The sequence below is a fragment of the Petaurus breviceps genome, unplaced genomic scaffold (genome assembly GCF_028583685.1).
Source record: "Petaurus breviceps papuanus isolate PSGF00001 unplaced genomic scaffold, PetGlider_PUasm1.0 37, whole genome shotgun sequence".
NCBI classification, from domain to species: Eukaryota; Metazoa; Chordata; class Mammalia; order Diprotodontia; family Petauridae; genus Petaurus; species Petaurus breviceps.
Genome location: NW_027186296.1, coordinates 41971270 through 41995182, shown reverse-complemented (window position 1 = coordinate 41995182; position 23913 = coordinate 41971270). Strand labels below are relative to the sequence as shown.

The 23913-nt window shown below is 39.9% G+C and overlaps 1 protein-coding gene across 1 annotated transcript in view; it reads left to right on the top strand.

Annotated features, from left to right (window-relative positions):
* Positions 1–23913, top strand: part of TLN2 (talin 2) — a 569404-nt gene that overhangs the window by 510410 nt on the left and 35081 nt on the right. Inside the window, exons 53-55 of the mRNA XM_069098382.1 lie at positions 2680–2796; positions 5031–5216; positions 19515–19622. Of these exons, the coding sequence (XP_068954483.1) occupies positions 2680–2796; positions 5031–5216; positions 19515–19622 (411 nt within the window). The remainder of the gene's footprint in view (positions 1–2679; positions 2797–5030; positions 5217–19514; positions 19623–23913) is intronic.

The window sequence follows — 23913 nt, the reverse complement described above, 5'->3', positions numbered from 1 at the left end:
ATGGCTCCATCAACACTGCATTAACGTTACTGTTTCCCATAGCCCCTCCAATACTTGCCATTTTCCTTTTTATCAACTTGCTACATGAAAATTTCACAGTAGCCCAAAAAAGACCAACATATTGCCTTCACTCGTCTTCAACTCAAATTCCTTCTATCATATACCCAAAAAAAGGGTAATTTTTCATCACCCAGTTAATTCTTCTTACCTGGTCACTATGTTAGAGATTCATTAACATTTATGACTCAGGCATACACATAGTTGGAAAGACCAAAACTAAAGACTGGGATGGAAGAAAATCAGAAAGGAAGCATGTTTGGTCACCCATTGTCCTGGAAAACTTGACAACCACTTAGTTTCTTTGAATGATGCCAGGGGTAAAAGTGGTATTGACTTCCAGAGGTTAGCTGACTTTTATGCATGTATTGTATGCCCTTTTATTTTTTAATTAATCTTTTATTTATTTATTTTTAGTTTTCCACATTCATTTCCACAGGATTTTGGGTTGCAAATTTTCTCCCTGTCTTTCTTCTACCCCCACCCCAAGATAGCAAGCCTACTCAATACCCCTTCCCCCAATCTGCTCTCTCTTATATTCTCCACCATTTCCTCCCAACTTTCTAGTAGGGTAAGATGGATTTCTATACCCCAGTGCCTGTATATCTTATTTCCCAGTTGCATGTAAAAAACATTTTTTTTTGACATTTGTTTTTAAAACTGATTTCCAGGTTCTTTCCCTTCTTCCCTGCTCACCCACCCCCACTGAGAAGACAAGCAATTCAATATAGGCTGTACATGTGTAGTTATTGTATGCCTTTATTAAGCTAAACTGATACACCTACTTGTAACTAGTCCATCTTTCACTTGGTGACTTCTCAATATGATATTTGCCAGAGTAATCTTGTAAGGCTTTACCTAACTCCTACTTCTGATATTCTCTCTTTGGCCTCTATGACTTTTTCATCTACCCTGCTCTCCCACCTCACCTCCACCTCTTAAAACCCCCACCTCCCTTCAAGGCTCAGGACAAGTGCGACCTCCTACCAGAGACCTTTCCTGGTCTTCCCAGTTGTTAATACCCCTATTCCTATTTCATTTTACAATGTGTTTCCTTTGCATATATCCTGCTTATTTATCTTGGAACAAGTTGTATCCCCTTACTAGAATGCAGTCTCCTTGAAGGTAGGGACTGCCTCTTATATTTATATCCGCAGCACCCTGAATAATGCCTGACATATAATAAGTATACAATTAATGTTTGTTGACTGACTGAATTAAGCAAAAGAAGAAAAAAAATCACATTTCTTATAATAGGATGGAAAGATGAGGAAGATGGGAATGAATAAGAGACATGTCCATTTTTTTAAAATGTGAGAGCAGTGAGTTTAAGGTATTTTCTTTTGTTATTTTTGATTTGCTTACAATGTTCCCTAAGCCTCTCTTTCTCTGGGCGTTGTCCTATTCTGGGATCTTACCACCCTCCATCTCCTATCCTCCTCCCCTAAGGATTCAGGCCTAGTTTTTCTCCTGTACTCCACACCTGCATGGACAACTACCTTTTGAGTTATTCAAACTAGATATTGCGAAGGTATTTCAAACTACATCCTGTCCAAAAGTTATCTTTCTTCCCCAGAGCCGCACCCTCATCCTTATCACAGCTGAGAGTACCAAGGTCCTTCATTTATTCAGGTTCAGAAACTCAGCATCATCCTGAATTCCTCCTTGTCCTCTCCTTTCACACAAAGACCACCCTAATTCAGTCCCTGGGGCCTCACCTCTCACCCAGCTTATTGCCATTTAAATGAAGTCTTTGCCTCAAGCTTCGCAGCTTGATTTCTTCTCCATACTGTCACCAAAATAATTGTCCTGAAACTCAAATCTGGTCACATCTCCCTTTCCCCACTCAGCAAACTCGAGTTGCCCCAGATATCTCTAGGATCTGATACAAACACTTTTCTCCCATTTAAATCTCTTGACAGACTGACCCCTTCCTCTCTTTTTAGCCTTCTCACATTTATTCCCCTCCATATACTCTGCCACCTAGCTATACAGGAACACTACCTGCTGTACCTCACACATGATGCCCCCATCTCTTGTGTGTTTGTACTGGTTCTCCCTGCTGTCCTCTGCATCTGGTAATCCCTGGTTTCTTTAAAGATTCAGTCCAGTTGCAACTTCATGCAGAAAGTCTTTCCTGATCTCCTCCCCTCTCCTCACACTACCTTGTATATATTTTTATATATATTTATATTCTCTCACTCATTAGACTATAAACTCCTTGGGGCAGCTAGGTGGCATAGTGAAATAGAGCACCAGCTCTGAAGTCAGAGGGACCCGAATTCAAATATGACCTCAGACACTTACTAGCTATGTGATCCTGGGAAAGTCACTTAACTCTGAGGGCCTCCTCCCCACCCCCCAAACGTAAGCTCCTTGAGGGCTGGGACTGTGTTCCTTTTGTCTTTATATACCTAGTGTTTTGCACATGGCACATAGTAGGCACTTAAGATTATGTTGACAAATCAAAGTAAAACCTTAGTGGAAGTTTTTTTTTTTTTTGCTAGAACAACAATATTTCAAATATTTGTGTTATCAGCAAGTCTATGGCTGTCACTCCTGTAGGGAAAAGTCCTCAACCCACATCCTCTTTCTTCTCTCTTTATCTTACTCTCTTTTTAGGTGATGGTGACAAATGTCACATCTCTCCTGAAGACAGTGAAAGCCGTGGAGGATGAAGCCACCAGAGGCACCAGGGCTCTGGAAGCCACCATAGAGTACATAAAGCAAGAGCTCACGGTAAAGAACCAAATAATTGTCCCCTAGAAACTGTACCCTTAAAACTCATTGCCAGGGGCAGCTAGGTGGCGCAGTGAATAGAGTACCAGCCCTGGAGTCAGGAGGACCTGAGTTCAAATTTGATCTCAGACACTTCACACAAAAACTAGGGGTGTGACCTTGGGGAAGTCACTTAACCCCAACTGCTTTCCAAAAAGCAAAAAAACAAAACTAATTTCCATCTGTTTGTAGATGGTGCTGCCATACAGTGTACCTAACGTCATCATCCCCATGACTTTCAGACATGAAACCTCAGATGTTTTCTCTCTGACTCCTTGCTCTGCAGGGAAGAGGATTTTGGTTCATTACTATCTTACAAATGTACCTACTGTTCCTCCTCTTTTCATTATTTCATTCTGCCCTGTCATTCATTAGCTCCTCCTAATTGTACTAAGGAAGAGTTGGCTGAAAATGGATTATTGGAGCATTTTTTTTTGTTTGTCTTTTTGGAGGGGGGAAGGCAGGACAATTGGGGTTAAGTGACTTGCCCAAAGTCACACAGTCTTAAGTGTCTGAGACTTGATTTGAACTCGGGTCTTCCAGACTCTGGCTAGTGCTCTATTCACTGCGACCCCTAGCTGCCTCAGGAGCCTTTTTTAAAAAGAGAAATTTGGACATAAATTCAGCTGCAGTCATACGACTCTCCTCTCCCTCTTCTGTGAAGATCATTCACCTGGGATAAAATCAGCTCACACCTAGTGTTAGAAAAGGAGAAATCCCATTAGTATTTGCCTAGGAGGCACTAACTTTCACCCAATTGACTTAATCTTATGTTAATTGCTCAGACCTTAGTTGATTTAGTATTTAGTTTGTACTTGAAAGAATAAAGTGAAAATACAGCATTTACTGCAGCCTGACCAAGCTTAGGAACTACTGCTGAGAGTCATGCCAGGGCTTTGGAGCCTTTGTGCCTACCTAAGCATCCGAGAAAGGAGGGCTCTCTTCATATCGAAGTTGTCTCCTGCATATGCCTAGACCCCCACTACAGTCCTATGCTGTTTTCCTGGACCCATCCTTTTTTTTAACCTCTCCATCACTGGAATGATGCTTATTTGAGTTAGCCTTGCTGCTGTGTAATTCCTGGTCTCTTCCTCTGCCTGCCTAAGGGAAACCCTCTAGAAAACTGCTTCCTTGAGATCCTGAGATAAATTCTCACTAATCTGGGATTAGGGCAGCCAAGTGCTCCAACTGGATAGAGTGCCAGCCCTGGAGTCAGAAGGACCTGAGTTCAAATCCAACCTCAGACTCTTACTAGCTGTGTGACCCTGGGCAAGTCATTTAACCCTGTTTGCCTTAGTTTCCTCATCTGGAGAAGGAAATGCAAACCACTCTGTGATCTTTGCCAAAAAAATCCCACAGGGGGTCAGGAAGACCACAAAGCAAGAAATCTGGTATCAGTCAAGTATTATCTGGATGTTCATCCTTTTCTTAGGTAACTAATGTCCAATACAAAGTGAGTGCTGTCCATAATCAACCTTAGGAAAAAAGACATAAGAATACAAACCCAAAAGAGCCACCCACCCAACAGTCTTTGATATGATTGATCGGTGCAGCTTTAAAGTAGGATATACATTTACCATGGTTAATTTATTTCAGCATCTCTAAAGATGTATGTGTTGCTAAATAATTCACAGTGTCACCATAGCTCACTCGACTTGAGCTCCTCTGCACAATTATGCAGTTATATTTGTAAGAGAGGCTAAGAATAGAGTGAGCTCAAAGCCTCATTTCCCCCAACCCCACACCCCTTTAAAGAGAGATATATGAGTCCTCGGAGATGCATCCAGGTCAGCCCTGCCTTGCAGTCGACAAACAAACCTAAGGGACTGCATGGTCTTGAGGGCTGCTGGGGCACCCATATGGGTTAAAGATGAGGATGGGGAACTGAAACAATTAGCTTCCCAGCACAGTTTAAATGACAAATATTGGGTGTCAGTTCCTACAGCCGAACGGGTTAACATTTTCCGCATGCCTTCCCCAGCCTGTTCCCTGTGTAGGTGTTAGAGGCTTATCAGGGCTAGAGTCTTGACAAGCAAGAATGATATTACTGTACTCAAATTAAATTTCTAATTTCCTGCCATTTGAAGGTTGCTTCCAATTGCTGCATCTGTTTTGAAGCACCGGGTGGTGGCCTGGCAAAGAGATAAATAAGTTGTGGATTGTTTTTTTTCCCCCTTTCTCCTCTTACCTTCCAGGTATTTCAGTCAAAGGAAGTACCAGAAAAGACATCATCACCTGAAGAATCGATAAGGATGACAAAAGGCATCACTATGGCAACTGCCAAAGCCGTGGCCGCTGGGAACTCGTGCAGACAGGAGGATGTGATTGCCACTGCCAATCTGAGCCGAAAAGCAGTGTCTGACATGTTAACAGCTTGTAAGGTAAAGATTTGCTTCACCTTGCTTTTACCTTGGCAGGGATTTTTATTAATAGGCAATTTTCACCTGTGACTGAACTGTTTCATTTAGGTTTCAGGGTGTAGAATCGGAGGGGGGTGGTAGAAGTCCTTAAACCTTTAACTTAAAGTATACAGTAAAATTCTCCTGGTTACCTTGAGGTAGTTTTGAAGGGCTGACCTGCCAACTTAATCCTCCCATTCTCCTTATTTTCCATTCTTTCCTAACTCCAAAAGAAACCTCTTCTTACAAAAGAGCCAGGCTGAAAGAGACCCTGAGAATTATAGTCAGTGAGCTTTAAGTGCTCTCAGGACCAGGTTTCCCAACTTAAAAATGACTTGGTAATTGTCCTTCCCGTAGTGGTAGAGAAGTCCTTTCCTGAAGCACAACTCTCGTGATGATTCTCTGAGGGAGTCGTTTGAATGAGCAAAACATAACTTGGACAGACTATGTAAAAGCTATGCCAGATAAACTACTAGTCACAACAGCTCATTTGCAAAAATTAGCTCCTTGCTCCCCAGGGTGAGAACCATTTCAAGGCCATGGTTCTTTCACAGGGTGAGGGAGAGGTACAAGGAAAATTAAATTGGGGGGAGGGGGACAGACGACTAGAAGCTACTTCAACACAGGTGGACTTGGTCAGAACTGCTGCCGACTCAAGGGGAAGTAGGTTCTTTGGCAGCTAGAAGACTACCCAAATAAGTTTTATGGTCATTTGTTAAGAGGTGGGGAAGAAAGAGTACCCAAACCCCAAACCCTTGAACACTCAGTGTTTCACAGTTTCTTCTTGAAGATTTCTAAGTAGCACCAGAATAGTAAAATGTGAAGCAACATTACATTAGGATGAAAAAAAGGTATTTTTTTGTTTAAAAAAATTTTTCCTCAATTTTTAAAACATTTTTTTAAGTGAATGGAAATGTATGGATCGGGAAAGGGAAGATGAGAAATTTAAAGGCATTGAAAAAATCTACATATTTCAGCTGTAGAACATCATCTCTTTTCCCTAGAACACCCAGGAGAGAAAGTAGAATTAGTGGAGAGTGATAACATGAGGAAATGTGATTTGGCAGCATTGATCATTAATTTTTAAGATAAATAGGTTCTCTCTTTCAAATTGCTTACTTTCTCCATGAGGTGGGGAGGAAAGAGAGGGAGGAAGAGAATTTGGAACTCAAAATTTTTTTTAATAAATATTAAAAATTGCTTTTACATGTAATTTGGAGGAAAATAAAATGTTAATTTTTAAAAGCTTCTTTTAAAAAAAGACAAATAGGTTTTCAGTGAAAGCTGTGAAACATGACTTGTGTTCCTGGCTATGGGGAATACTTACCCAAGTCCACTGATTCTTCTTAAACCTCACTCTTTTTCTCTGAAGTTCACTGTTCATCCTGTTTCCCATACTTTGTGATCAAGTTCAGTTAGATTACCAGGGCTTCATCAGTAAAGATCATTACCTGGCCACTTGGCTTTGTGTGAGAGCAGCCAGGTAACATCCATTGGGATGAGCCAGCCACAGAGAAAACAGCATGCTGACAGGGGGCTTCTCTCACCAAAACATCTCTCCAGTGTCTCCAGCTACCTTCCCTTGGCCTCACTTGAAAGCACGTATGTTATGTTCGGTGACCATGAAAGTTTGCACATTTGGAAATTATGATGGACTATCTTCTTCTCCCTGTTGTTCATTTTTTCTTCACTTAAAAAACAAAAAGCTTCAGATAGCAAAGCTGTACTTCAGAGGCAGGCTCACACAAGGTACGCTTGCCTCGGCCATTGGGGCTTTTTGTGGATGGGGTGGTAGGCAATATTTCTGGGAGGTTCTTTGGATCCTAGTTATTATTAAGATTGCTCAATACCTCATATGAAATGATGTTACAGGAAGCATGAACCGCAGATCAGAGAGACAATTGGGTTTGTTGCTATGCTGCTGCTCAGTGATAATGCTGACTTAATGAAAAAAAAATTCCCAGCATTGTACAGGGGTTGATGCCTTTGCCATGGGTACGTATCCCTGGAGAGAGACAGGGAAGATACAGAAGAAAGTGTGGATGACAGTGGAATAGAGAGGAAGTGGGGGTGGGAGGGAGGCCCAATGGTGGAGAAGTTGGTGTCTGTGGTGACGCAGGAGTGAGGATCCAGAGTATCTCTCATGAGCCAAGCATGAATTTTTATTCTCTCCCACTCATTACTTTGCCAATATGCAAATGAAGTATGACAGCTGCATAACATTTTTATTATTTCAAAGCACTATAACTTCCATTATATTTGATCTACCTATGAAGGAGGACAAGAAGGCATTAACCCCCATTTGGCAGTCTTCTTACACCTTGCTCCCTAACATGTACTCTTTATGCCAGTGATGCTGATTTGTCTGTTCCACGAATAAGGCACTCCATCTTGTGGCTCTGGGCATTCTCTCTGGCTGTCCCCCACGTCCATCTCGTGGCTCTGGGCATTCTCTCTGGCTGTCCCCCACGTCCATCTCATGGCTCTGGGCATTCTCTCTGGCTGTCTTCGGGTCTAGAATACTCTAGCTCCTCTGTTCCCAACTACTGACCTCCCTGGATTCCTTTAATTCCCAACTAAAATCCCGCCTTCTACTGGAGGCCTTCCTTAACTAACCCCTTTAATTCCAGTGCTTTCTCTCTTTTGCTTATTTCCTATTTATCCTATATGAATATAGCTTGCTTTGTACATATTTATTTACATGTTATCTCCCTCATTAGGTTGTAAGCTTTTTGAGGGCAGGGACTTTTGCTTCTTTGTATTCCCAGCATTTAGCACAATGCCTGGCACATCTACTATGAATTGAATAAATATTTATTGGATGAATACTGTCCTTCGAGGCTAAGTGACTGGTACAGGCCAGACTAGTTCCCCAAGTCTTCTGACTCCCCTCCCCACCCCCAGCCATGAGTTCTTTCCATTAATTTCAGTGAACATTTATCAGACATCTATTATGCACAAGGCAATATGCTACTGGGGATACAGAGTTTAAAAGGAATGCTTCCTGTCCTCAAACAACTTGCATTCTATGGAATTACAGCACGATGCCTCCCCAAATGCCAAAGACAAAAACAGGAGCATTAAGGATTGCACACCCTCTGTGGTGCCTAATGATGATTTAGGATTTGCTTTGGAACTAAAATGTGCTCTGCCTAGAACACAGGTTATCTCAGGCCCTCCTATACTTGGGCCTGTCATGATACTCAGGAACACGAAGGATAATTTGTTGATGGGAATTTTCTTTGTTGCCTGCTTGGCATCATGATGACTATTTAGGGTATTATGACCTACAAGCCAGTCCATGAAAATAGTTTTATTTCAATATTGGATCATATCCAATACAGTCTACACTGCAGTAACCTTCGGGTAGAGTAAAAAGAGAACTCAAACTGTGTTTCTAGCAGTTAGGTCTAGGTAGCATCAACAGTGGTAAGGATATTTTGCCCAAGAATAATAACAATAACAGTAACCAACAGCAGCATATATATAGTAGCATAAAATACTTTATAAATATTATCTTACTTGATCCTCACAGCATCCCTGAGTGGGAGATGCTATTATTATCTCCATTTGTAGTTGAGGAAACTGAGCAGGCAAGTTAAGTGACTTGCCCAGGATGACGCAGTCAGGAAGTATCTCAGGCCAAATATGAACCCAGATCTTCCTAACAATTGGGTGTCTTTGTAGAAAGTTGACCAGATCCTATGTTTTCAAACATTCATTAAGTTTTGTTGGGTTTTTTTTATGGTGATTTTTTTTTCCCCCAGAGCAATCAAATGAATTATCATTCCATTATGCCAAACTGTATCAGCCTAACCTTAAGAAGAGGTAGCAGTGGAATAGTGGGGAGAGTCAGAATGACCTGGGTTCTGATTCTGACGCTTTGTAGCTATCTGACCTGAAGAAAGCCACTGTGAGCTTCAGTTTCCTCGTCTGTAAAATGAAGTGACTGATACTTACAGTACCTGTCTCACAATGTTATCAGACTGACAAAGCACTTTATAAGCTCTACTCCATAAGTGGAAGTCAGTGTTATTATCCTTATTACTATTACTCACACCCAGAGGATAGCCTATTTGTCTGACAAATCCTCAAGACACTTCCAAACTGGATAGTGAATGAATCTCCTCTCTGAGTTCCAGATAGGGCACCGAAAACAGAAAAAATAGATTCAGTGATTGAAATGGAAAGGAATCTAGCTTTTTCCATCTGTTTCTCTATTTATTATGTCAGATTTCTTCCTCCTTATTGCAGAAATGGAGAGACAGAGTAAAAGAAAAAATATAAGTAATTCTTCACCAGTTCTATCCCTATTTAACTTTCTCTCCTCTAGCTTCTGATACAGCAGTGGCCTTCCTCCTTGGCAAAGGTCAACCCCCTCAGCATGTATCTTTGATCTCATCTTTTCTAGTAGACTATCCTCACCATCATCCCCTTCTCTTTCTAGTCATCAATGTCTTCTTCTCAACTGGTTCTTTCCCTGATACCTTCCTTCAAAATGCCCAAGTCTCTCCCATCCTTCAGAAACTCTTACTAGATCCCACCATCTTTGCAAACTATTTGTCTTATATTCCTACCTTTCCCAGCCTTACCCCTTGAAAAGGCCATATACGTGTGTGTGTGTGTGTATACATCCTGGGGATCCTCTTCTCCTCACATCATCTTCTTAGCCCCCTCCAATCTGGTTTCCTGCTTTATGACTCCATTGAAACTGCCTTCTCCAAAGTCACCAGTGATTTGTAAATCGCCGTAAGGGAACCTTCTCTGCCTGCATCTTCCTTGATCTCTCTGCAGCATTTGACACCCTTAAGCACTCTGTCTCCTTGGACTTTCCCTCCTCTCTCTGGGTTTCCCTTCGTTTTTCTCTTCCTCCCTCTCTGACTGGTCCTTCTCCAACTTCTTTGCTAGTTCATCATTCACATCCTACCCCCTAACTCTGAGTGTATTCCAAGACTATGTGCTAGACCTTCTGTTTTCTCGCTACATTTTCTCATTTGGTGATATCAGCTCCCAAGGGTTTAATTACCATCTCTGTGCAGATGTCTCCCAGATCTGTATGTCCAGATCTGTTCTCTCCTGAGCTCCTGTCTCATAATTGTTGTTTAGTCATTTTAGTTGTGTTTGACTTGATCCTGGAGTGGTTTGCCACTTTCTCCTCCTCATTTTGCTGATGAGGAAACTGAGGCAAACAGGGGTAAGTGACTTGCCCAGGGTCACACAGCTAGTAAATGTCTAAGGTCAGATTGAACATGATGAGTCTACATGACTTCAGACCCAGCACTCTACACTGCACCATCTAACTTCTCATGGTACCAAGTGTCAAATAGATGTTTTAAGCTGGATGTTCTGAGGCATCTCAAACTCAGCCCTTTCTTCCCAAATCCATCCTTCATCCCATCAAGAACACCATCCTTCCAGTCACTTAGGTTCATGAGCCCTTTACATCCTCAACTCTTCCCTCACTTATCTCATTTTGTAGTTTCTTTATCCACCATATCTACCCTAGTTCAAGCCACCTTCATCCCCTCTCACCTAGGTTATTGTAACAGCCCCCTATTAACTCTCCCTGTTCTATTTATCCTCCACACAGCCTCCAAAGTAATTTTCCTAAAGCGTGGGTCTGACCATGTCACCCTCGTGTTCAATAAAGTATGGTGACTCCTGATCAAATATAAACTACTCTGTCTAGCATTTAAATATCCTTATAATCTGACCCCTTCCTCCCTTTCCATTCTTTCACATTTCTCTCTTACGTGTTCTCTGGTATTGGCATATTTGCCCATTCCTCACACATAGTACCCCATCTCCTGCCTCCTTACCTTTGCACTATCCTCTGTGCCTGGAATGCCCTTTTTATTCATCTCTAGCTCTTAAAATCTCTAGTTTCCTTCCAGACTCGGTTCCAGTGTGTTCTCTAGATGAAGGCTCTCCTGATCCCCCTTGACACTAGTGCCTGCCCTCCCATAACCACTTTGTATTCATTTTTGTATATTCAGTATATATTTATATGTATGCCTGTAGTCTCCCCCATGGGAATGTGTTTCTTGAGGGCAAGTGTTATTTCACTTTTCATCTTTGCCTAACATACTTACTAAATGATTGTAGAATCATTGATTGACTTGTTGGATGAAAAGGTTATCCTGGCTTTGCAGGATATAGTTGAAAATTCAGGCTTTACAGAACGGTCTGAAAATTCACATATTTGGGTTGCCTAACAAAGTTGATGGAAAAATAGCACTATCTAAGAATCTAGAGACTGCTGAGAGTCTGATGCTTCCAAGAATACTTTTAAGGACCTATATTTTCCTTTGAAATCCATGTAGACAAAGCAGAATGCCATGTTGATGTAGCTTGATATGCTTGCTTGTAGGTTATGTATTCTTGTGGATAAGTTATTAGCAAAGCATAATAGAACATTAGAACTAGACGCAACCTTCACAATCAGATCTTATGTCTCTGATGAGGCAGCTGCAGCCCAGAGTAAGAACATGATTTGTCCAAAGTAACATGATTGCTATATTCCTGAATCAGGACCAAAATCTGATTGCTCTTCGACACCCTGATGCCTTCACTGTGGCCTAGAATTAAATAATGAATGTGATTTTGAGGGCCTCACCAGCCCAAATGGTGTTATATTCACAAGCTGCTATGGTCCAGGACTTTGGCCAATTGACCTTTAGGCACTTTACTGAAACTCTGAGGTTCTAAGATCCATAAGACTCATTTCTAAGGGTCACTGACTTTTCCTGTTGTTAGACTGAGATTTGGATAATATTTATAATACATAAAAATAGTTTTTGAGTATTGGATTCTCTTTGTATTACAGTAAAACAATTTGAATAAAATATTAGAAATTGAACTTATATAGCATTTCATATTTGTAACATTTGGGGGGAGGGATACTCACTAATTGAATTCAACAAATTATATTGTTACCTTGTCAAGCAAGGGGCAAATGTAAATGATCACATCGGGGAGGTCCAAATTTCCTCCTGACCAAGGGATCAGAGAATATTATATTCCAGATACTGTAATAACTGTGGAAACAGCTTGTTTACCTGGATGTACATTGATACATCAGTATTTTATTTATTGATGCTTTAGGGCCACTACTGAGATTTGTCCTCATAAATTTCCCAAGGGACATGTAGCATGAGCTGTGAATGACCTCAGTGGGGACCACTGGGGACCTCCTTCCTGCTTCTCGGCCAGCATGAGCTCTAAAACCACAGGACCTATTGTCAAAATGAGATTTGGAAGCAGTGACAATTAGTGTGGTTCCTTAGAACAGGCCTCAGCCAAACAGAAGCCTAGTGTACTCTAGAACAATGAATGAATCTCCTACCCGCGTACCCTTTCATAAATCCTGGCTAAACTTCTCTGTATATGTAGAATGCTGTATTTGTATGTGCATATGTCCATATGTTAGAAGATATGTATCTATGATATAAATATAAGGGGTGACTAAGTAGCACAGTAGATAGAGTACTGGGCCTTTCAGGAAGATCTGCACTCAGATCCAGCCTCAGACACTTGCAAGCTGTGTGATCCTGGGCAAGTCATTTCACCTGTTTGCCTCAGTTTCCTCTTCTGTAAAATGAGGATAATAATAGCACCTAACTCCCAAGGTTATTGTGAAGATCAAATGAGATAATATCTGTAAAGTGCCTGACACATAGTAAGCACTTTGTAAATGTTAATTATTATTATATACACATAAAGTATAAATATAAATATACTCAAAAACTCAAATGGATCTGTGACATCATTAATGCAGGTATCCTGTTTGACAATACAAATCTCAGTCCATCCATGCCTGCCCATCTACTATGATTCTTGTCCGTCCCATCACAAAAACTACACCCAATATCCTGGGAGCCTTCCTTGCTTTATCTTGCTAAGAAAATAGGAGAAATTCAAAGGTGTTTACATGTGTATATAAATATTTGGGTATGTGTCTGTGTGTGTGTGAATAAATGGAAGAACAATTATCAAGCAGTTACTAAGTCAAGTTTTTTTATTATTACTAAATAATAATAATTGTTGTTGTTGTTGTTTATTAAGCCTGTGCTAAAAACACTGGGGATACCCATAGAAAAGCTGAGTCAGAATTTGCTCTCTAATTGGAGGGGATAACATATAAAAAGGAACTTAGCTGATCAGGAAATCCTGTAGGCCCAGTGGTGAGGTGGATGACAAGGCCCAGGCATCCTTAGGTATACATGCTGCATACATATTTGCTGTCTTTGGATAGGACCTGGGGTTCCATTGATATAGCTATTTCCCAATAAGCAACTTCCAATGCTGATTAGCCCTTTTCTTGGAGACAGTCTTAAAGAACGCCCTAGAGTGCTTACCCACATGACTTACCCAGGACCAGTATGTCTCAAATGCAGCTTTTGAACCCGGCTCTCTATCCACTACACCTTCCTGCTTCTCATATATAACAAAATATAATATATTTCGTTTTTATATATGGCGTGTACATAGGCATATAAATAATTGGTAATCAAAATCATTGATCCTGGAACCTGGCAACGAGGTCTTGCCAAAGTGGTCCGGGAAAGAAATCTGGTTGAACTTTCTGGGAAAATCTTCATGGTGCTCAAAATTGAACATCACAACAAGCTGACTGGCACTAGCTAGTAAAGCATAAATAAATAATGAAAAATAACAGTCCTGTGTGCCAGAGCTTTAATAATGATCCACCCAGCTAGAATAAAAATTCTTCCTGAATGTCGGCAGTGCAGTAGAAATTTGTTTGTTGAAGAAGGTAAAATTCCAAGTGGGATCCATAAAACTTATAAGTGCTTGGCATATTGTTCTAGGTATTAAGTGGGTAGGTAACAATGTTTAGATAGAACGAGAGCAGGGATGTAATTAAGAGATTGAGCTTTCACACACGCAAACATACATGCACACACACACACACACACACCTACCCCTCTACAATACACAGTGGTCAGAAGAAGTAGAAAACAATGCAATGTATGAAAAAGCCAAGGCACATTGTGAGAGGGAGAGTGGCTGAGGTTAGGGGTGACAAAGGAATCAGTGAAGACTTCTTGGAGGAGGTGACAGATAAGCTAGCCCTTACATGGCAAACAGGAATTCATCAGGTAATGAGGGAAAGACACAAGGTGTGTTCAGGGAAAACAGTTGTCTAAGTAGGCTGGAGCACAGTGCATGGTGATATGAGACAAGACTGATTATGGAAAGCCTTAAATACCAGGCAAGACTTAGACCTTTATTTGTTGACCATATGGAGCCACTAAGGATTTTTTGGACAGAAGGATGATGGGATTAGATCTCTATAAGTCTGGCTTTGGAAAGAAAGTCTTTCTGTTAGAAGACTTATCTACGTGAAGCGAAAGGTAATGATGAGGGCCTGTTGTAGGGTGGTGGCATTGGGTATAAAGAAGAGGGGCTGGATATGAGAAATATTTTACAAACAGAATCAGTAGGCCTTGGTAATTACTTGGCTCTGAGATGAAAGAAAGAAGAATCAAAGGTAACACTAAGGTTTTGATCATAGAAGGCTTTGCTCAGGATGTATCTATATCCCAAAAGCAGCTGCTAGTTGTAAGGAATTCATAGGAATTGTGTGACTGATAAGAGTATAGAAGATAAAGGGGAAAGGGTTTTTTCAATATATACCATACGAATCTCATCCTTTTAGGTCAGTAGAATGTCAGCAGTCTCTGGCATGTACTATGCAATTGATAAATGCTTGTTGATTGATTGTTGTTCCTGAAAGTGATTGATTACAACCCACAGGAGTCTGTTTACATTTTCTTCTAAATCATCCAAAAGTGGTTCATCCAACATGCCAGGGGCTTACTTATAGCACCCTTGATATTAGTTGGATACCAAAGGAGTTTATATGCTGCTTACCCTTGCCACATGACCAGGCTAACCTTTTCTAGTCAGCAGGCTCTTATTAAGTGTTTGCTCTATGCCAGGCACTCTGCTAATCAACATGAATACAGATACAAGCAAAAGAAAGATAATCTTGCCCTCAAGGACCTTACATTCTAATAGGGGAAGACCACACATAAAGAAAAAAATGAAAAGCTAGGGGGAAGGAGGTGGAGTGGGGAGGTGGGTGGTAAAAGCCCAGAGAGTGAGGAATGGAATTCCTAAAGAGGAATAAAGGAGGGCACGTGGCTGGCCAGGGAACTGTCCTTAAAATGGAGGTTTGGGAAGTGACTGACTAATCAGAGGAAGGGACCATAGGGGTAGAGTGATCTTCCAGGGTGAGAAGGATGATGAGGCAGTGTGATCTTCTCTGGTCAGAAGGGAGTGTGTGTATATGTGTGTAGAGAGAGAAAAAAAAAATCTCCATTTTTTTCTAGTGTGTATATATATATGTAATATAAATATACAATTAGAATGTGGATGTATATTAGATGGAGAGATGGCTGTAGATATATGGAAATTTAGATTGCTAAACATTTAGTTTGTAATGTGTCTGCATACTCTTGACTGGCATAGGCCTCTCCATTGACTTTTAGGTGTGAGATCTCTCAATGACAATGCGGGCTCTCTTTGTAGGTAACACCCTAGATGTGTGATTTAAGAGGCACTGAAAGGTCCTTCTCCCTTCCTTACCCCTAGCCCCCTCTCTTGAGCGAGCAGGGTATTTCTATTTATGTTCTTTATCCAGATGGCCCTAGTTAAAATGCAGATATGTTCCTGGTAAAGGATAATGAATTAAACTAATTATCCCAAGATAGAACACCATGGGGGAAGGGGCACCTTTGCTACCTGCAGGCAGAATGAAGGCATTGAGTATCATTGGAGGTAGAGAACAAAGAAGGCAACCTGCTTTGTGATTCACCTCTAGAGTGTAGAATTAGGAGCATAATATACCATCGGACTTATCAGTGACTCATAAGATAGCCTAACCTATTTACCTAGGATTCCCTTACCCAGAGTAAGATCTAGATCTCCTCTAAAATATAATTATTTAAATAAATGATTAATTTCATCATCTAAGTTAAGTTACTAACAAAAATCTAACTGAATTTCTCTAAATTATTTTTTTATTTCTAATTGAATATAACATGATCGGCTTTTTTCCAGTAATCATACACATAATTTAGATGTGTCTTATCCATAACAAATTCCCTATTAGTTTACTCCATCATTCTCCCCTGCCTCATATTTTAAAGGGATGTTAGAGATTATTGATTAAGATTCCCCTATTTTATATTCAAGGGACTAGGACTGAAAAGTCAACTGACATGCCCAAGAAAGGAAGAAACAGTTACTCAGTTCTCCTACTATATTCTAGGCACTGTGCTAACTGTTTTCCTAATATTATCCCATCTGATCCTCACAACTCCCCTAGGAGATAGAAGCTACTCTTACCCCCATTTTACAGTTGAGGGAACTGAGGCAGACATGTGAAATGACTTGCCATCGGTCTGAAGCTTAATTCAAACCCACGTCTTCCCAACTCCAGGTCTAGCACCATATCCACTAAGCCATCTATCTATACCAGCTGTGACAAGTTAGCAGTCTTACTCTCCTGTGTTCCAGGCCAATGGTCTTTCTATTATACCAAACTAATGTTCCTATTAAGCAAAGGCAGTGTCATGAGAAAGTTTAAGCTAGAAGGTTAAGTCTAGAAAAGTCTCACGATGTTTGTAGAACACAAAAAAAACTACAGAATAAAATTAAGTGCAATAATTAACCAGAACCCATCTCAACCTGCACAGAAAACAGAATTTTGACACTATCATGTTTTTTATAGGCACATCCTGCTTTAAGCCAACCTATTTAGAAAATGGATAAATTAAAGAACAATTATTTGTGTCGCAGAGAGAGTATCTATTTTGTGGCAAGATTTGTTTCACAGGCTTCTTTTTTCAAATAGCGCAGTTGTCTGGTGTGTTTCTAATATGATTCAGTTTACAAAAATTCAGTTTATATATGACCCAGAAGCACATCTATAGCAAACAAGAACCAACTGTTCTTAAAGCTGGTATTTTGTTCCATATTGTTTGCTTTTCTGTGATTATATTTTGTGTTACATTTTGAGAAATCATTCATCCTTCTTGAATTATCTGGTAAAACTCCGGAGGGAATGTCGTCCTGAAAAAGACCAAAGGGCTGCTTTGGGCAGAGTCCCAAGGAAGCCTTTATACTTGGAACTCATCCATTTGGAAACGTTTAGCAGGCTCCATGACACTGAAAAAAATCACTAGATTTGGAATTAAGAGTATCCCAGCTCTATCACTTACGATTGGTGTAAACTTGGAAAAGTCTTTAATTACCTTGGACCTATTTTATTGTAACGATAATTATAGCATTCATTAAGGTTTGCAAAACATTTTACATATACTTTTTTCATTTGATCCTTTCAGTGATCCTATGAGACAGGTGCTGTTATTATGCTCATTTCAAAGATGAGTAAACTGAGACTGAAAAAAATTAAGTGACTTGTTTGTATAAGACACATGATTTAAACTTAGGTCTTCCATACTCCAAGTCTAGTTAGCACTGAATCCAATGGTCGACCTAGCTACTTAATCTGTTAAATGACACATGGATGAGTTAGCCTCTATCCCTTCAAAATCTAACACTACGTCTGTTCCAAAACTGTGATTTAATAGGTATAAAGAAATTCCAGTGAAGAAACTCCCTCTACTAAAGCAGTCATTAACATATAGTCTTAGGCCCCTGAGTCATTACAGGGCCTCATTTACCAGAGTTGGGATTTGAACACAAGCATTCACTGACTCCCAGTCCCACAATGTATATTCTAAGCCACCTTGCCTCTATGAGAATCTTTAGCCTGATGTGTTTTGCAGAACTCATTGTGTGGTTTGCACTTATATTCCAACCATCTCTGGCTTTTATTTTCTCCTTTAAAAGGAGAGGATTGGATTAGATGATCTTTAAGAACATTTCCAGCTCTAACATTCTGTGGTACTATTGTCCCACTCAACTTGAGGCCCACCCAGGTGTAAGCCACTCACCAGGAAACCCATTTGTTCAATTTTCAATGTATTTGTGCCTTAGAAATCAGCAAATGCTACAAATCTAGGACTGATTCATTGTTTTGTTGATTTTAAGGGAGTGATGGAGAAAATTTAAATAATGCAGATTTTAAAATGTATCATGGGTATACTTTTTTTCTGAAGAGACATTTGTTAAACATTTACCAGCTTATTCCTGGGCCCACCCCTGCTTCCATTGCCTTGCCTTTTTTTTTTCCTGCTTCACTGAGGGAGTACAGAAATTCACTCCCACTTAAAGTGCAAGGTATAGAGATTTCACAGTACTATAAGTGAAAGAGGGAAGCAAGCATTAATTAACCTGCTCCCAGGGCTCAGACTGTTGGCAGTAGGCTAAGGTGAGTGGCATAGCAACAGGTGCCTGGAGTCATAAGTAACCTTTCAATTTCAGTTTGAAAAGAAAGGGAGAACTAAATCATGTTGTAATGGCATGAGCCCTTGTGCCTACTATTACAACTCTGGGAGAAAGTATCTGTTTTACTCATGCTTCCGTTTCTCTCCCGAAAGCTGATATTTTATTCACCTCTGTAATAGGAACTAAATAAGGGAATCAAACTGTCAGATTTCAGATAAGGAATATCTGAACAACCTCAGAGTCTATCTACTGTTTGTCTAGGCTTCCCTTACCCAGAGTAATTGCTAAATTTCTATCTATATTTATTGATGTTCTGAACAAATAAAAAATAAATTCTATGTTAAATGATTAATTTCTTTCTGTTCATAACACACAGGCCAGTTGAGTTTTGCTAAATTATTTCTGACTTTTGATTTAAAACTTTGGATAGCATGATCAGCTATATTGAATGGCCATAAAAAATAATTCACAGTGTGACCCTTTATTTTCCTCACTTTTGAGAACCATTTCCTTAATAATTCAAAGTAAGGCTTGTAGATCTCCCTCTATCTCCCCCCCACCCTCTCCCCATGGTAATATCTTTGAGAAATTAGATTTTTAAATTCACTGTGATCCTTTGGAAAGAACACTGGCCCTGGAGTCAGGATCCTGGGTTTTGATCCTGCCTTTGACACATATTTACCTATGGAACCACGGGCAAGGTATATTTCATCTTCCCCGGACCTTGGCATCCTTATCTGTAAAATGAGAGGGTTGACCTAGATTATCTTTGAGATCTCTCTCCCTACCTGCTCTACCTCTATGATCCTGTGAATTTGGGGGGAAGCTTCCTTTCTCTGCTTTGATTGGTGTAGGATTGGTTCTTCTTGTTTTAAGGTCTCTGTTCCTTTCTCTCCTTAGCAAGCTTCATATCATGCTGATGTTGCTGAAGATGTGAAAGCTCGAGCTCTGCGATATGGAACAGAATGTACCTTGGGATACCTGGACCTACTGGAACATGTCCTTGTGGTAAGAAAAGTACACTGGAAATCTCCTTCCCCCTCATATCTCTCTCTCTCTCTCTCTCACACCCCCCTCCCAACTCTCATCTCTCTCACTCTATCTCTCCCTTTTTCATTTTCTCTTTTTTTCTTCTCTCTCTTTTTCTCTTTCCCTTTCTCTTCCTTTCTGTTTCTGCTTTCTGTCTATCTTCTTTTCCCTTTTTCTCTTTCTCTTTCTCAGGCCAGTTTACAGTAAAATATTTTCAGAACTTGTCTGCCCTTGGAATTAAAATGAGTGACTTTGTATGTTTTCCTTCTGGAGACAGATAATGGACCACCTTCTCAAATAGTGAAAAGCAATAGAATTTTACTTTCCTACCTTTTTAAAGTGCTTTTGCATCTGTCATCTCATTTTGTTGCCTCATCACCCCTTGAGGATGGAAGAGAAGGGTATAGTAGTTCCATGTTTCAATTAAGGAAACAGAAATAGAAAGGATCAGTGATTTACCTGATTTACAGGCAGCCTGGCACTCTCTTCCCTCTTCCTTTGCATGTCATTTTAAAAAGTCTCTATTCTGGACTTCCCAATCTATTAGGATATTTAACCTGATTTTTCTTTTGCTCACCAATGTAAGTGTGTTCCACAAAATGACAGATATTCTAGGGAAAGTAGAGGAAATTGTTCAGATGACCTTGACAGAAGAGACAGCATGGAATAATATTAGGGGGGAAAATTGGTGCCACAAGTGAGAAGAGATCCTCGTTCTGGTCAGTGCCCTCCTCCCACCCCCAAACGACTTTATAGATGTTTTTGTCTTTGTAGATGTTTTTGTTTGGTCACTCCTCCATGTTACATCACCATAGAAGTGATTTCCTCCGGTAAAATGCAAGCTTCTTAGCAGCAAGAGCTTGTCTTTGCATATCTAGCACCCAGAACAGTGCCATTCATAGAGTCATCACCTAATAAGTGTATTGAATTTAAGTAGCTTTCAATTAATTAGTAATTAATTTTTTTTAGCAAGTTCCTTAACTTCTGTGCCTTGGTTTCCTTATCTATTAAATAAGAAGGAGGGGCTAAAAAAAACATTTATTAAGGCAGCTAGGTGGGTGCAGTCGATAAGAGTGCTAGACCTGAAGTCAAGATCTGAGTTCGCATCCAACCCCAGGTGCTCATAGCTGCGTGACACACTGGGCAGGTCACTTTAACCTCTGGCTGCCTCACTTCCCTCAACTGTAAAATGGGAATAATAATAGTACATACCTCTCAGGGTTGGTGCACTTAAAAAATGTTTGTTTCCTTCCTTATTAAGCACCTACTGTGTGCCAGACAATGTTCTAAGCACTGTATTAATATTATCCCATTTGATTCTCACAACCCTGGGAGCTAGGTGCTGTTATCATTCCCATTTTGCAGCAAATAGCGGTTGACAGACTTGGCAGGCACAGTAGATCTAGTCTGAGGCTAGATTTGAATTCAGATCTGTCTGACTCTAGGCCCAGTTGGGGCGGGGAGGAGGTGGAAAAGAGATTGTATGAGCTCTAAGATTCCAGCTCTAAAATGCTTTGAGCCTGTGAAGTAATAAGAGATTGATAGTCTGTGTCCTTGTAGGCTGCTGATGTACTTAATCCCCCTGGGCAGAAACCTGTGGGCTGAAGTGCCATGGAAAGGAAACAACTGCAAATGTTTGTTGCCAGGCAGGGGCCTTAATGTCTGCTTAAATTGATTAACTTTTGGAAGATAGATAAAATAAAACAAGAGAACCAAGCCTTTTGAAATACATATACAGCAAAGAAGCCTACTTAAGAATATTGAAATTAATGTATTAGAATTTGCCCCATTGGCGGCTAGGTGGTGCAGTGAATAGAGCACCGGTCGTAGAGTCAGGAAGACCTGAGTTCAAATCCAGCCTCAGACACAGAACACAAAAAACTAGCCATGTGACCTTGGGCAAGTCAACCCCAAGTGCCCTACTTTCCCCCCTCCAAAAAGCAAAAAAAAAAACACAATTTGCCCCATGGAAATCACTTATATTATGAAACCTTAGTATATCTGTGCCACATGCCACCACATAGCATAGGTTCTACTCTAGTACTTCCACCTGGTATGGAGGGACTCTGGTTTCTCTTAGGAGTTAAGGCCCAAGGACCAACTTAACTAGATTCAAAGAAGTTCCTTATCAGTCATTGTCATGGTATTTTTTTTTTTTTGCCACAGAAACCCATAAAATGGACAAAAATTCAAAAGACTCTCCATCCTGACTGGGGGCCTTTTACTTACAGAATGATACAAGTTAATTTATCTGTTGGAACTCCTCTCTTGTGATCTTTATTCAGATAAAAATAAGTTGACTTAACATGTCCCAATTAGTGCAAATAATGAATCCCTGTTAACTGGTTGCATTATTTGAATTTGCACTGCATATTTCCATTGAGCTTGACCAAATTGCCATATATTACTTATAATTTACTTTTTTTACATATGATTTTACTTGGAATAGTGCACATTTCAAATAATGTGACCACTTCACACTAATCAGAACCTAGCTGTGTAGAAGTTAACTGAATTATTTCCATATTAGCATAATCGAAACCAGAAGACATAAAAAAGTTCTAGCTTAGTAAAAGAATGCATCATAGGTTTCCTTTGAATGGGCAAATAAAGAAATTATTAGAATAAGAGACTCAGATTTGTAAGAGATCTCAGAAGCTATCCAGCACAACTCATGCCCATGCCACCTCTCTTAAATATTCCTAACAAAGAGGAAGCCCTGTTTAATATTAAAAACTCTTCCTAACCTGGCCCCTTTTACCTTTCTAGTCATCTTACATCCTTAACTCCTTCCCTTCACCCCCTCAACATGCTATCTATTAATTCAGTGACACTGCCTCCCTGCTCTCCCTCACATAAGACACACCATCAGCCAGCTCCAGGCATTTTCACCGGCTGTCCACCAGGCATGGCTGGAATTGTCTCCTCACCTGGATCTTCTGGCCTCCCTGGCTTCTTTCAAGTACTAGCTAAAATCTCCCCTAGAAAAATCCTTTCCTGATCCCCCATAATGCCTGTGCCTTCCCCATCTTGGATATGTCCAGTTTATCCTGTATGCATCTTATTTCTACATAGTTGTTTGCATATTGTCTCACCCGTTAGATTGTAAGTTTCTTGAAGGCAGTGATTGTTTTTTGCTTAGTATAGAGCTTAGAACAAAAGAAATGCTTATTGACTAAGTGGTAATCTGGATTCCACTTGAGAGATAGCTTGAAGCTGACAAAATCCTATCTATGTGTAATCAGACCATCACTTGGTTAGAGTAAAAAAAATTTTTATTAAATAACAAATCAAATAGAAGGATAAAGGTTAAAGAGTAGAGACCACATATGATTATAGTAGCTTTGACCTAACTTATTTAGACAATTACTTTTTTAAATTTGAGAAATGGATAAGTGTAAAGATATTGACTCTATCACTAAAAAGTGTAAACAATAAAAAAGAGATTAAATGAGACAAGAGTTAGAGAAAACACTTAATCTCTCTGTTAAGTGGAAAGACATGGTAACCAAGGATAACAGAGTAGAATACATTAGGAAAGAAAATAGTGAGCTGTATGTTCTTATAAAATAGTAAAAAGTTTTTGAAGGGAAAATAAGCTTGCAGCCAACTTTGCATGAGATCTGGCTGTGTCCAATCGTCTAGATAGCATTTGAAAATGAAATTGGAATGAAGATAAAAAACACAAAATAGAACAGATCTGCTAGTGTTTCTATATTGATCTACATTTCTTAGCAGTGCTAGTAGAATTGCCACATTTGATGTCTTTCACCTATGTTCAGAAATGACAGTGACATTTAAGAACGTTGTCCAAAAGAGCTCTTAGACATGATAAGATACATATGGAAAATCTATACATATGTCATGTTGGAGTGGACACAATTTTTAAGGTGCCTAGAAATTGATTGTCAAAATTTCTCAAGTAGAATAAAGATTTTGAAAGAATAAGAAAGCTCACAGATTTTTTACCTCCCTTTTTACCTCCCCCCAAAAAATTGTTGCTGAGAAAGCCCCAATGAGAAATGAGGGTTTCTTTATGAAAACATGAAAAGATTTCCTATCATGGACTCCATCCTTAATGCCACAGAACTGAATGTAGGGGTATAGAGAAAATAATATCCTGTGGTATCTATTGCTGAGTGATTTTTTTTGAAAAAGGATTTCACTCAGTTAAATTAAATATATCTTTGAAAGCTATCCACAAGCAGGGTATCTTCTCCATTAAGACATTATAAGAAATCAATAATGAGAAACTAGCAACAAACACCCT